At 35.4% G+C, this 11774-nt stretch overlaps 1 protein-coding gene across 1 annotated transcript in view; it reads left to right on the top strand.

Moving 5' to 3' along the window:
- Positions 1–257: 257 nt before the first annotated feature.
- Positions 258–11774, top strand: part of LOC139691081 (putative protein kinase C delta type homolog) — a 46850-nt gene continuing 35333 nt past the window's right edge. The window contains exons 1-6 of the mRNA XM_071588824.1: positions 258–279; positions 1280–1496; positions 5729–5760; positions 10457–10542; positions 10758–10887; positions 11497–11598. Coding sequence (XP_071444925.1) covers positions 258–279; positions 1280–1496; positions 5729–5760; positions 10457–10542; positions 10758–10887; positions 11497–11598 — 589 coding nt within the window. The remainder of the gene's footprint in view (positions 280–1279; positions 1497–5728; positions 5761–10456; positions 10543–10757; positions 10888–11496; positions 11599–11774) is intronic.

The following is an 11774-nucleotide window of genomic DNA, read 5'->3' as shown; positions in this document are numbered from 1 at the left end:
CCACTTTGCATCTGTTGACTCATTCTGATTCTGATGCCCCATTTTATATGCCCCTTGTTTTTGCCGATATATATATATATATATATATATATATATATATATATATATATATATATATATATATTGTAAATTAAAATTTACACTCAAGACAATGCTGTCTCTCCTACATTCTCCTAAATTTATTGCATACGATTAGGGTGGCAGATTAGCGAGTAGATTATAGGTGTACAATAAATCCAATAGTAGATGTAAGACTCATGCAGCTAACCAAATATAGAGGTAAGCTTTTTTTAAAGTAAGAAATGTCTACTTTATTCTAAAAATTGAGTGTATTGTAAAACAATCTTGGCATAAAGAGGATAAGAGAAGCTGACATCCCAGCTCATACATATAGTATGTATAGCCCCTTGTATATGATATTAAGCCCGTTGCTTGGCAAATTAAGAGGAAATATCAATATAAGGTCGTTATTTCTAAAGATTGAAACGGGTAAAAAACGGAAGTCTGGTCAACGTAGATTTGGAGAAAACTATGGAAAGAAAAATCATGAATTAATGGGTATTTATATGGCTACTAAATACGTATGTTCTAGATTTTAATTGGTAAAATGATTGGAGTAGAAGTTTAAATTGAGGCTCTATACAAAAAAATGATTTTTCATAATAAATAAAAGTAGTCTTATATATTAAAAAATATTTAATTCAGCCAGCTTCCCGATCGGTTTCTCCTTAGTATCGTATCATACGATTACCTCTAAAGCCATTTATTGGAGCAACATAGGAAGATTTGGGAGAACTGGTAGGGAGGGATGTTGATATTGGGAGGGTAAAATCATGTAGTGGTTTTTTAATGGGTTGTCTTGCCATGTACACGGCAAAATGGGCAATGAGAGGGAAAACATAGAAACAACTCACGTGAAGTAAAGGCTAGCAGAATTGAGTCACTTACTTGTAATTCGCGGACAAAAAGAAAAATTCCCTATTTATGATTAATATGGAGAAAAGAAAGTAATAGATTCCGAGTGGATCAGTAGAAAAATGATTTAATTCAGTAGGTAAACAGTTTATTCTGGAAAATGTCCTAATTTTAAAATTTTACCCAAAAACACCATTTTCAGTCCTTTTAGTTGTATGGCGCACCTGAAGCAACACGCCCGTATTGATCGCTTGAATAAGTGCAGTATCGAATGTTTGGTGAATAAAGAGGCCAGATCGGAATTTTCGGAGCACCTCACTCGCAAGAGTAATTAATTGATTGATTGCCTCTCTCTTGTCTGCAGCTTCCTCACTGGGGCCTTCCTCGTGCGAAGATGACCTGGAGGTCTCGTGGAGGCGTCGGAGGCCGGCAGCCGGGAGCTCGTCATCCACGGGCGAGATCATTCCGAGGCGCCGCGGTGCCGTCAAGCACCACAAGGTGCACACGGTTAAGGGGCACCGTTTCGTCGCCAAGTTCTTCCGCCAGCCTACATTCTGCGCGTTCTGTGGGGACTTCCTATGGTGAGTGCGCGCTTCGAATTGCTTGGCGTCAGAGGGTGCCAAACTTAAATTGCAAAGGAGACATTGAAATGACTTTGACCAGATCAGAGGGCTGTATGTGTCTCTTTCAGTGTAATGAATGGTTTTACCGAGTACAAACGCATTTAAATTTCTTTCTTTTTCAAAACACTTAATGAGAGTCTTTAGTAGGTAGTTGAACTTTCAGTAGGAATTTCAATAAATAATACGGTACAATCAACATTATCAACGCATGATACAGGCTGTATGTAGTTGGTGGCGCGTTGCTAATGTGACACCAAAAGTGTTCCAAGAGGAACACGATAGCAGTACACTATATTAAAATGATGTCAGATTACAGCATAATTAGCATGAGACCGCATCAGATTAAAATAATATTTCCATATGGCTATCAAAATACATTCATTTATAAAATAAATCATCATATTTTGTCAACGCTGCTGGTGTGAGAGGTCAGGCATATGCGTAGACATGAAAAAATAAATGGTAATTTTATTTTTTTTCCTTTCACAGTAAATATCAGGGGAAGGGAAAGTATGAGACCCAGGAAAAAGAGTCTATTATGCTCTGATTTTGTGATTCCAACACCGTTACAAATAGACCATCTTTAATCGATCTACCCTTTTACTACATAAAAGCAGACTTACAGTTCAGAATGGTTAGGCTCTGGTGTAATCGGGTAGTAATTATTATTGCTTCTTCACACACAAAGGAAATTATTTTGGATTCCGTTGATAAGATAGTTAAGTAACCTGAATGTCGTGGTTACAAACTTCGCCTCCGACTGAATTAATCCGTGTTTCTGCTAGAGGTTTCCTGTTTTTGGTAGATAAAGCTTCTAGACCCTAGTTTCCAAGCTGATAAAAAAATTATTAAATTGTCTTAAAATAATTCTCTTTAGTTGGTAGTTTCATAAAATTCTCAAATTTGTCACTCCATGGAGTTTTCTTTATTCGATAAATAGTTTTGACAACCGATACTACATGAACATAAAATCTAAGGAGAGTTGACGTAAGAATGTAAATATACGTCAAGACTTTGAGGTCATTCTCACTTCTACACATGTTAACAGTGGAGAGTTGTGCTCTTCGCCATCAAAGTTATTTGCGTAGTTAAGCTTTCATGGCGAGCACTGACCACTTAAAACAAACTTGGATTCAGTAAATTGATAGTAAATGTGACGAAAGTCTGTTTATCTTTGTACGGCTACGGCGGTGATGAAAAAGTAAAGGAGATGTGCTATTTAACATCCAACTTGTTTGAGGGCACAGGTAGAAGAGAGCAATCGGAAGGGAAATTTGTCAACTGCGGAATTAGATAACGCTCAGAGAATATTCGATAGAGGTTTCAAATTTCTAAGATAAATATGTAAGTTTTCTCTCAGGATAATTTTTGGGCAATAAGTTGTACTAAAATTTTTATCCAGATTAGTTTACTGACTTTGCTGAGGGGACATTTAAGTCCATATTCTATGAGCAGTTTAGAGCACTAGTATTGAAGAAGAGATGGGTCTCCCAAGAGGATATGGCGCGTCCACAATGTTTGTACATCCCTGTATTACACTGCCGTGGTGTTGCAGGTGACAGAGGCGATACGAGTTAAAACCGTTATCCCGTGGTCCACCAACGTACGCAGCTGTATCTTCTCACGGTGCTCCCAGTTTGATGATGGAACTCGTCACATGATGTTCCCCGATGAACTGGTCCAATCTTTCGGCCGTATCATCTCTTTGATATATCGACGAAACACCAACGACATGGCGGGAATGGTCGTGTTGCATTCTACATGAAACCGAATACCCTTCGTTACCGCAGACCCCGTCCAAACTGTCATGACAAAGTAGCAGACGACATGTGAGGACCCGCCATCTAGATTAAAGTAGTTAAATGTTAATCGCACCATTTGCAGTCATGGGGTAAAATTCTGACTCTCAACGGTAGCATCATCGATTATTACTCAATAATTAGTAATCAAAACGTCAATTATGTTGCTCTGTGCACAGCGCATGAAAGCATAAAAAATTAATTAATCAATTACTAATAATCATAAGCACTTGATTTTTCAATTTTTTAGAAAGCCTCTATGTTAAGTCTTTAATTCAGTAACAAAATGTTTGGTTTATAAGTAAAAAATCAATTTCTACGAAGTCTTTGGATTGGTGAGAAAACTACTCGGATCCATGTCAGCCACTTTCCAAAATGACCAAATAATTATTAAATGATTTTATCGGTATCTTTCAATACTTCGGACCTGCAAGAAAGCATGAAACTGAGATTCTTCAGAGGTACTAAAGACTAAAGAGGTACTGAGAGATCTTCAGAGGTACTAAATTAACCCGTGTGAGATAATGAGCAAAATCGATTCGGGGCAGGGCAAATTCTTATTTCGTGGACATTTTGTTTTCCCTGGGACGAGAATTGTTCCTGCATTCACCTCCATCTTGGATGTGGGAAAATGTCTAAGGGTCCATTCGTATCGCCACGAGCGAGCAGCACCTGCACTAAGGAGCGTGTATCACAACCTGCACTAACGAATAAATTCACGCGATGCACGCGGGAGGGAGGCCCCGAATACAGCTCCTGTGATTTAGTCCACCGGCTCCCCTTTAATATCTGCCTATATCACAGGCGTTATTCGAATTCAACATTTTAATGAAATAGGACAAGTATTCATCCCGGACTTCCCATTTATTTGATAATTTCGATTGCTTTTACAAATGAAAAATCGTATTTGTTGTATAGAGTACTTGTTAGATATTAATACGTAACAAAGTGGAGGTTCCCCTGGCATTTTCTTTGGCAGATAAAGAATTTTCATCATTCTTGGAATTTATTAATTCACAATTGGACAGATAGGAAACAATTTCATGATTTTTACCGACATTACACTCGATTTTGATAATGTGAATAACATAAAAGAATGAAGCTAACATTTCGAGGAAGACTGAAGTCGATAAGGAGGAAACTAAAACCGTTCCTCAACCCGCAAAATTTAATTGGCGAGAGAGCAAATCCTTTTACGAGAATATATTTCTATATTTTCAGAAATGCTAGCGCGTCATAATATATATATATATATATATATACTATATATATATATATATATATATATATATATATATATTATATATATATATATATATATTTATATATATATAATGATATATATTATATATACTTATATATATATAATGATTGATTCTATTTGGATGTTATTGTAAGAATGGTGAGCCTACCATGCTTGGTTTAATATTTCATGTTATTCCGATTATTACTTTATCTTTCAAAATTGTAAATGCTTGTATTATTCGTCACCGCCAAAACTAAATGTATGATTAGATAAAGCTATATATAAACTGTGAAAATATGTCGATTGATTTAAGTAGGAGTCGATTTTTTTTATTTTGTTGGTCCTTTATAGGCTGAATTAAGTAATACATGGGCCTCTGATGTTTATTTTCTTTTTACTGACTCCTTTTGTTTAACCATCTTTCATACTAATGTAAGGAACATGAAACGACATAGTTATTATGATATTGAATTATACAGTCGGATTTATACATTTAATGAGGAAAACTATCAACTATGATTTGGATTTTTTTTAAATTTACTCAGTATTATTATATTTTTAATTTGATAGATATACTGATGGTAATGAGGCAAGGCATTACTGATACCTGTATTAACTTTTCTTTTAATTATTTAGGAAAACAAGGAAAGGTTTAAAATTGATGCAAAAATATTCAAAGATATGTGAAAGAGTTTGTTGTTGCGCCAAATGTGGGAATTTTTCAAGACACTCATTTTATTTATATTTATAATGAATAAAACAAAATATCTATATAATATCTATTAAGATTAAAATATAGTATGTCCAAATTAATCTAAAAGCTCGAGCTATTAAATAATAAAATAGGTTTATACAGAGAACAAATTACGTGTATTCAATGGCTAAGGGTGATACTTCGCAGTAGTTTCATACATTCCCCGTCATTCCTATTCTTCGAGGAGTGTTGATTTTTCATGTTTTATATTGAACAGTCGTTACAATTCATGTTTATTGATTTTTAAATTCTCCCTATGCATCCAAATTAATGAAATACTAGGAAGATACTCTTTATGAATCGATATCGAATTTGAATGATACGCGTATGCATATTCGGATTTAACCATTCCTTTTTTATTCGCCTAATCAACTCCGTCGTTTTTTTACAGGGGCTTTGGGAAACAAGGATACAAATGTCAGTGTAAGTACATTTGACGTATTACTTAGCTTTAAACAATGTGAAGTAAAGGTTTAAAATATTCAAATATTATTATTTACGTTTGATTTTCAATTAATTGTCAATAACGCATTATTCGAAATATTCTTCAAAAGCATGAGGTTGGATTATTGAATTTCTGGCAAACCCAATAGAAATTATAAACGTGTTTATGTACATTTTGTAATTGAAGGTTGAATGAATTAATAAATTTATTTCGATCGCATTGAATAAATGCTAAACAAATCGCCTCGCCATAGTTCCTATAAAAGTAAGTCTCTTGCCATGTGTGAGAATGAAATTGAGTGAATTATATTACAACATTTACCCCATACTTGTTGAACATTATTCTTGAAAAGCTGTACCATTGCAATTAAAGACTATGACTGGGACATCATTTGCTATATTTCAGAGCACTATATTTTAATAATTATGCTTAAGAGTGTACACTGAGTCAAATGCATAAAAATACGGGATTTGAAAGTTAAAGAAACAATTTCGACAATCAATTTTTTTCACAAGTTTACTACTCTCCAGATATTCATTATTAAAATATTATATTCTCAGTGACCGTCAAATTCGGACCCCACAGTCCCTCCTGTGGTCATTATCGGGGACTTAAATGTCCAGTGTTTCTGAATAGATTGGTTGATTGCAGGCAAAGCTCTCAGCCAATTATTGAAGAAGTGAGTGACTCAGATGATAGCCATCCACGCCCAAATTAAAGGGAAGGAAATCTAGAACAAGCCCTCGGTATCAGCCCGTTTGGTATTAGCTAGAGCCTGTAAGGAAAAATGTATCCAAGTTTTGATCAACCAAATTTAACGGGTTTTCCGAGCAAAAAACGACGATATAGAATGAACAGATAGAGATGAACACGTATCCAGAAACTATTGAAATCCAGATGAAAAACTACAAAAGGATGAAACAACAATATACGCATAAATCGTTTAAATAAAATATTTTAGAGGAATATTTCGTTAGACATCGCCTAATTTATGTTTCAAAAATAGCCAATTGATTAAGTAACTAGTATTTATTTGTAGAAACGCGATTTATGAATGTACTTTATTTGCTTGTAAAAAACGTAGATAGGTTATTCACAGCATGTAACACTGCTCATAATATTTAAAGAAATCATGGTATTTTATTTTTATTATGTAATTTGCCAGTTAAGGTAGGTTTTGGAAGGACACAACTACCATATAAATATTTTGTGACTTCCTCCTTTCATCCCGTCCAACATCCCTATTATGTTCCTGCCCTTTCATCGTTTGCCCTCTATCACAGTCTTCAACATCTGCCGGCCAATACCCCCTTCATCCACTTCTCCTGCCTCCATAGGATTTCTCCCAACAAACCCTTCTCTTCACCCACATAACTAGTGCTTCCTCGTTTGTTTTCCCTTCGGTCCATTTCACCTTCTCCATTCTTCTCCACACCCACATTTCAAAAGCTTCCAATCTACGCCTATCCTCCTGCTTCATTGACCACGCACCCGCGCCGTACATAACTGCGCTCCATATCAAAGTTTTTACGAGTCTTTACTTAATATCCTTACTCAACATCCCTGTCATCAACTCCCTCCTCCTTGTAATAGCCTCTTTCCAAGTGCAGTTCTTCTCCTTACGTGCCTACTACTTTGACCGTGTTGGTTCAAAACACTTCCGAGATACGTAAACTGTTCTATATGCTCTCGTTATTGCCCTCCTATTTTTTTTATATTTAGCTTAGCCGTTTTCTTTCTGGGAAATCGTATGACCTCTGTTTTATTAATATTGATTCTCATCCCTTATCTATCGCACTGAGTTTTCAATTCAATCAGTAATACTTGCAACCCCTTGGCTGACTGACAAACTAGAGCTTGTTCATCAGCGAACTTAACTGATTTTACGAATTCCCCTCCGACTTTCATTCCCACCTCCAGTTCTTCCCATGCCTCTTTAATCATTTCCTCCACATATACGTTGAACAGCATCGGTGGCAATGGGCACCCTGCCTTACACCTCTTCCTAACACTGCCCAACCGAACTTCCCGTTCCCCACTCGCACCTGTACAGTCTGCGACATGTACAGGTTGCGGATTAGTCTCCTTTCCCTCCAATCTATGCCTTTTTTCTGCAATATAGTCTTGGTTTTTCCAATTCACTCTTAGCAAACGCCATTTCAAAATCTACGAAACAGGCAATTACTTCCTGGTTGTATTCTATATTCCTCTCGATTAATAATCTCATTACTGCAATGGCATCACGCGTGCCTCACCCCTTCCTAGACCCAAACTGATCATCTCCTAAGTAACCATTTACCCTTATCTCCATCCTTTTGTTGATGATCCTGAGAACAAATTTATCTGCATGGGAAATTAAACCAATTTTTTCTGTAGTCCTCACAAGATGTTGCTTTTATCTTTTTCGGAATAGAATAAGAAATCATATACTTCTCTTCAAATCAAAACATTATTAAGACACTGGTGCACTTAAACTCTGAAGTAATCAAAACATATTTTTTTAGCATTAAAGCATGTAAAGTTACTTGTTACTACAGTATATAGCATCTCATTACCGCAACGAGTGATTGCATTACCTGATTATAAAACCTTGTGTTGTACTTTAAGACTGTAACTCTAGCTACCTCAGAATTAAAGAGAAGAGAAGATCGTTATAGTTTTTAGCAGGTTTCGTTTAATTCATCCAATCTATTTAAATATTCGAGCCGCCCAAGTTCTCACACATAGTCTGTGACGACACAAATCAACAATTTCCCTTCCATCTTTTGCTATTTTCTGGAAAAAAACGCTGGAGAATGCAAGTCTGTAATAGGACTACCCCATTAATGTCTTAGCTACGCGTTTGAATTGTAAACTTGGTTTGAAAATTAATCTCGGTGATTATTACCACTAATGCATTTTGCATCATGTTGCGGTTTTTTTGTTGTAGATAAAATTTTGTAAATGATAATACTCGTAAGGTGCTTAGTTACAGAGTAAATAAGCATTAGTTTTCGTCTATTGGTGTTACACGATGAATTCGAGTTTTAAATTGAGCTTTTTAAGACACATCGGGGATTTCATTGAAAAACGTTACAATAATGCTTAAATATAATGATAGTTAGAGTGCCTAGTGATAAATAACACTAATATTGGTATAATCCCGTACACTCCAGCATTTCCACTGGGCAAATCTCCCTTGATTACCTACAGGTATGAACATTATGTTGTTTCTGTAGCTTGGTCGAAAAAATATTTACTGATTCACAGCAGTAGAAAATTATTCAAGTGTACTCTTTCCGATTGGTCTCTTTTACCCCCGTTACCGAGAGCGGCGGCAAAATACTTGTTGCATGTAGAAAAACCACATTTGTCCTCGAGCAAGAGATCTCTCTCTCTCTCCCTCGAATTAAATATGAATTGGTCGGACCAAAAACCTGGCTAATATTGCCAAAATGCTCCTGAAACCAGAAAAATGACTGTGCAAATAACTAAACGTCTAAACCTTTAAATGAAATGGGTAGCGTACCCATTGAGACTTTCTAAACGATAATTGCCACAGGATTTGTGTTGAATATCCCCTAAATTGGTAAAGTCCAATTTTAGATTTGATTGTTATTAAAACTGAATGATAATCGATTTTTACACAAAAAATCCTGGAAATTAGAGGAATCGGTCACATAAGCAACTATAAGTCATGCTAATATCTCTACCTTTAAAGTCTGATGGTAATTTTTCATACGAGTCGTGTACTCCTCGTAGCAATAAAATTTTATAGAGTCGCAAGTTTTGAAAAACAAAATCGAGATTTGATTTTTATGGCATTTGACGTCAAAGATGATTTCTTTCAGATTGAAAATAAACATTTGGAGCGTAGAAATAGTTTTGATGGGGAAATGAACGTCCGGAACCTTGCATCATCATAGTGTGTATTGGATGAGAGTAGGCTGGTAGGCGTTGCATGCGCCGCTTGTAATTTGGCCCGGAAAGAGGAAAAAATGTTTCGCATTGTGAGACAGAGAGCCCAACCATGCGATCTAGTATTCCTACCGAATATCACCCTAAATATAATCAGACATTTAATGTGCTCTCCTTTTGGATTTTTTTTGCAGAGATGTTTTATTGTTCGTTAGAAAGCGTCCGGTGGAATAAAATGTTATGCTGACATTTACTGACGTGTGAATGGTGACAGTAAAAATTGTAATAATAGTTCATATTCCTCAAATGAAACTATTTCAGAAAATTTTCGACGTGCACAGATGAAATCAACTAAGATTTTCTAAGTCCTCATGATACGATTCCACAAAGTTAAGCCTGATACAACTGATTGTTTTTTTAATGCTTGCAGTTATGGGAAAACATTTTAGGATGAGCAGCATAAATATTCCTCTGGAAATAAATATGCCATCCGAATGCAGATGGGACTGAGTGTGAATGTAATTTGATTTGATGTTAATCCTTCTCGTAATAAACGAAAGCATATTCAGGTTTAGAAATACAACTATAAATGAGTAAATGATTTATCATTTGATGGGTAAGGAACATCATTTTGTTCATTTAAGGATAAAAGTAGTCGATCTGCATACGACAGATCAATGTGCATAAGATAGACTTGGTCTAGAAGTTACTGAGATTCCGTTATAATGTTCAATATTTGAAACGTATTTCATCAATAAAAATTTTATCTTCCTCCAGGTTGCCAAACAGCAGTGCACAAAAAGTGTCACGACAAAATTCTTGGAAAATGTCCTGGTTCAGGGAAAGAATCACAAAGCACCATAGTGAGTTCCATGCATATTTCATATTATAATGCATCTGTTAATTTTCGAGTGAATCAAAATTATTCCTCATTGGATGACTACCATACTGATCTGCATTAAATTATTTTAATTCCTCTTACCATGTATACTATTATAGTTAACATTTTGATTGAAAACATTTTGATCTTCTGTAATAGGATCTGTAATTTTATCCTCTTTGTATATTTGCCTAGTAGTACCTCAGAGAACGTTTCAAGATAGATGTTCCGCATAGATTCCGACTGCACAATTTCATGTCACCGACATTTTGTGATCACTGTGGTTCCTTATTGTATGGTCTCTTCCGTCAAGGCTTAAAATGTGAAGGTAAGTTTGTGAATCACCAGTTTGTCTCACAAGGTTAATAATGGCAGCGTACCAAATCAAATGTATTGAATGATTGCATTGAAATGCACTCCGTAAACCTAAGCGGATATATCTTCACGGAGAAAATTCTGAAAGCCCTTTCATGAAAGTATGCATGGCAAAAGATGTAAATTTGAGGGTAATTAATATTTCCTGGGCTTAAAATGAAAGTCAAAGCAACCTTTCAAGCTTCTTCCAATTACGCAGCTTGGAGATGACTTTTAAATGCTGTTATTGCATTGAAAAAATCAGGTATTTTTAAAAGTGGTCCTATACTCAAAGGATCATCATCAAAGCGGTTATAATAAATTGAAACATGATCTAATTGATCTAATTCTAGAGTAGCTGTATTCTTCAGTACCATGCGTGTGAAACAGGAAATCTGGTTACGTCACTTGAATAATGCATGCGTGATTGTACTATTATGCTCGTATTAATTACTTCAAACGTCACATCAATGATAATTTGCATGATTGCTAGAAATATTTTTTCTAAGCAGGAAATTTGTAATATTCATGTATTATCGCCATATTTTTCAGCTTTTAAAACTAAAACGTTCTCTCTTCACAGTGTGTAGCGTTAATTGCCATCGAAAATGTGAGAGGCACATGCCAAATTTGTGCGGAGTCAATCAAAAGCTCTTGGTTGAAGCGTTATCCTCTCTTCGTAAAGGTAAGCAAAACTATAGTTTCCTCCAAAACCATTCAATTATTTTCTGCAAAAATATTTATTTTATTTTGTTTTACTGATTACAACTAAATCATTTTCTATAAAAATTCTCGAGAATGTATTTTCTCTGGAATTCTTCGGCCCAAGTCATTGAGTATAAATTATTTGGGTATTCCTAT

Source organism: Hetaerina americana, unplaced genomic scaffold (genome assembly GCF_022747635.1).
Source record: "Hetaerina americana unplaced genomic scaffold, ioHetAmer1.1.p SCAF_3, whole genome shotgun sequence".
NCBI lineage: Eukaryota > Metazoa > Arthropoda > Insecta > Odonata > Calopterygidae > Hetaerina > Hetaerina americana.
Note: the sequence above shows the minus strand (reverse complement) of the source record. Positions and strands in the feature narration are given on the sequence as shown.